Source organism: Aplysia californica, unplaced genomic scaffold (assembly GCF_000002075.1).
Source record: "Aplysia californica isolate F4 #8 unplaced genomic scaffold, AplCal3.0 scaffold00557, whole genome shotgun sequence".
Classification (NCBI taxonomy): domain Eukaryota; kingdom Metazoa; phylum Mollusca; class Gastropoda; order Aplysiida; family Aplysiidae; genus Aplysia; species Aplysia californica.
Window position 1 is genome coordinate 244,428 of NW_004797827.1, and position 3,028 is coordinate 247,455.

The window sequence follows — 3,028 nt, forward strand, 5'->3', positions numbered from 1 at the left end:
TTACTAAAACTTTTTTTAAAATACATTCTGTCAGGGTATGAAATTGACGACAGTATAATTATTATACTACATTCATTACACATGTTTTGCCCTTCCAGTAAATACAGACAGAAATTATTGCTTGTTATGATACGTAGACTCCAAACAATTCTAAACTTTTCTTTGAAATTACTTGAATGCTTGAATGTATAACTGGGTTCTTAGGTAGACAGGGTGCTCCATGCTTCCTCGCCCCTCTTCATAACGGTCCCTTTCTTTGAACGTCCATCTAAAAATCTGTACAACGTAACAGTGAATAAACCATATTTTTAAGGTAAGCTAATCAGCCCTTCCAATAAGTCATTTAAAAGTGATTTAATTAACTCTTTCAATGAATCATTAAAAAGTGATCTATTCAACCCTTTCAATGCCAATCCCACCAAAAAACACAAGGCAGTCTCGGGTCAGGCAATAAAGTGGTTATTAAAGAGGAATTATCTTCGTGGAAATTATACGAAACTTCAGCAGTTTTAATCTTGCCTTTTCGCTACCCTAAAATCACAAAGTTCTATCTGCTCAGTACCAATTGTGAGGCAGCGTGGTGGAATCAGACTCTCGTCAAAATAACCAAAGTGAAGAAACTTGCATTTTTTCGCAGGTTTGTGAATTTTTATCAAATTTTTGTTTTTTGGCTCAACACCTCACATGCCCATTAAAGAACTCATTTCTGTGTGGATTTTTCTGAAAAGCGTTGATTAAAGGCACAAAAATGTAAATTTTTAGTTACCACAGACTCTTAAGCTAAGGAAATAACTAATCTTTGGCGGCCATTTTCTCACTAATTTTACGTCTGAAAACAGGTAGCCCCAACCTCCTCCTTTCGCAAATACTCGACTTGCATTCAAGATAAAGGTATATTTTTTTCATCCACATAAAGACAAGTGAATAGGCCTAAGCTTTAAGATGATACTAATAACTCTACATGCCCAAAAATTGACGAGAGCCTGATTCCACCACGCTGCCTCACAATTTTGAGAAATTTGACGTAAAGATTGCTGTGAGTGTCACAACATGTCAGGCTTTTTCGAATGCAATTCTTTGTATAATCTTGACAACGACACCGAATTATCCTACGATTTTGACAGAGCAGATAAAAACATTAATAGTTTGTTTTTACTTCATGGTCTTATAGTAACTTCAAAAGAGCCAAAAGGTGTCAAGATAGAACCTCGTAATTCTGAAGCCCCGGTTACACGCAATAATTAATTGTACAAAAACTGGACGATCTATCGATCATTAGACAAATCGTCAAGTGTAACCACAAAATTGTGCAATGTTTGGACAATTGGACGATGGCTTGGAGATTTGGTCGAGAAATCAAGCGCTGCTTGATATTTTTCGTGCGATCATGGCTTTAAAATGTGCCGACTACACAGCTCGATAAAACGAACAGTTCTCGCATACGACGAATCTGACACAATATATCCTTACGTGTAACATGGCCATTAGGTAGCGCTTTGTCTCTGCACAATCCTGTTAGAAAATCACACGAATCTACAGCAGATTTACGCTTGTCCTGTAAATGTCTCTGCCCACAGCCGCCATGCCAGGCCTCACTAGGGCTCAGGTCAGGCGTCATCGATGACGGCTTGCTCTACGACATCTCTGTGTCCACTGGGAGACCACAGGACGTGCGTCTGGACGCTCCAAAAGCCTGGCAGCCGCTAATCTCGTCTCCGGACAACTTGATCCAGGTGAGTTATGGTAAAAGTAAAGTTGTTCCCGTGTCCGATTCGGACATTGGGGATTGCCTTATTAGTGAGACAACTTCCTGAGCCTTCGGCATATTGTGGTAGGGTGGCCAGTTCCTTTCCACGCCGCCTTTACTTCCCCAACTCGAAGTCAGGTAACCATTACTGCTGGGTGGGCAGGAGAGAGCGAAAATAATCCGTGTCCAAACCGAGGTTTGAACCCCGACTTTCCGCTTCGGAGACGAGCGCATTAATCGGTCCGCCACCAATAACAACTAATTTTAAATGACTTTTCGGATGAAATAGAATTGAATTAGCTGGAAAGCAAAATAAGATATAAAACATTGAGGGTTTGTCTCGAGTGGAAAATCTAACACATCTTATAGTCTTTTTTTTTTCTTTTTCTTTTTCAATTCCTTTTGGGGGGGTTTTTTCTGTTGTTTTTTTTGTTTTTTTGGGGGGGTTGCTGCTTTCCGGTTAATTCTGGCCATTCTACAGAAGCACCACAATTCAAACGCAGAAAATTTGCTTTTCCCCTTCTTTGTTAAAGTAAGATAGTATAATACAGCACCATATTAATGGTGCGACCTGTTCCCCAGGTCAATATGTCCAGGCCAGTTCTCCTGACCGGCCTTCAGGTCCAGGGGAATGTCGGGACGGACGGTTGGGTCAGTGGATGGACACTGCAGACGTCACTCAACTGTGAGCTGTTCCACTCCCAGGTTGGTCAGTCTATTGTCTTAGTACTGTCGAAATTGTCCGAGACGGTCATTCGTTGTCGTTGAGAAAAGTGGTGGTGGGTGGTTGGCGGGTGCTCTGGTGCGGTTTGCTTTTTCTTTCCTGTCAAACGTCTATCGTCCTCATCTGTACTCCTTCTTTTTTGTGTTTGTTACTCTCCTGTAACACCCCTAATCTTCGACACTTTAAAAAGCTACGATTCCCTGATCTTTCCCAGTTACTTATCTGTTTAGGTTCCCTATGTATGTTGCTCTGGGCTTACCCCTGCCCCATTTGCCTTAAATTCGGCCAGTGAGAGCTAGATGTTTAAGACCTTCATGTCTATTCAGGTCTCCTCAAAACTGCATTTGTATGAAATAAATAAATATACAAAATCCAATTTCTGATATGACGTGTATGCGGGTCGTGAGAAATGAGCCACAATATGTGAGGCAGCGTGGTGGAATCAGGCTCTCGTCAATTTTAGGGCATGTAGAGGTATTGGTATCATCTTAAAGCTTGTTCACTTGTCTTTATTTGGATGGAAAAAAATATCCATTTATCTTGAATATAAGTCGAGA

At 40.9% G+C, this 3,028-nt stretch overlaps 1 protein-coding gene across 1 annotated transcript in view; it reads left to right on the top strand.

Annotated features, from left to right (window-relative positions):
• Positions 1-1,577: 1,577 nt before the first annotated feature.
• LOC101855286 overlaps positions 1,578-3,028 on the top strand; it is a gene marked incomplete at its 5' end in the record, with an annotated part of 5,277 nt that continues 3,826 nt past the window's right edge. Inside the window, 2 exon segments of the mRNA XM_013087198.1 lie at positions 1,578-1,733; positions 2,330-2,452. Of these exon segments, the coding sequence (XP_012942652.1) occupies positions 1,578-1,733; positions 2,330-2,452 (279 nt within the window).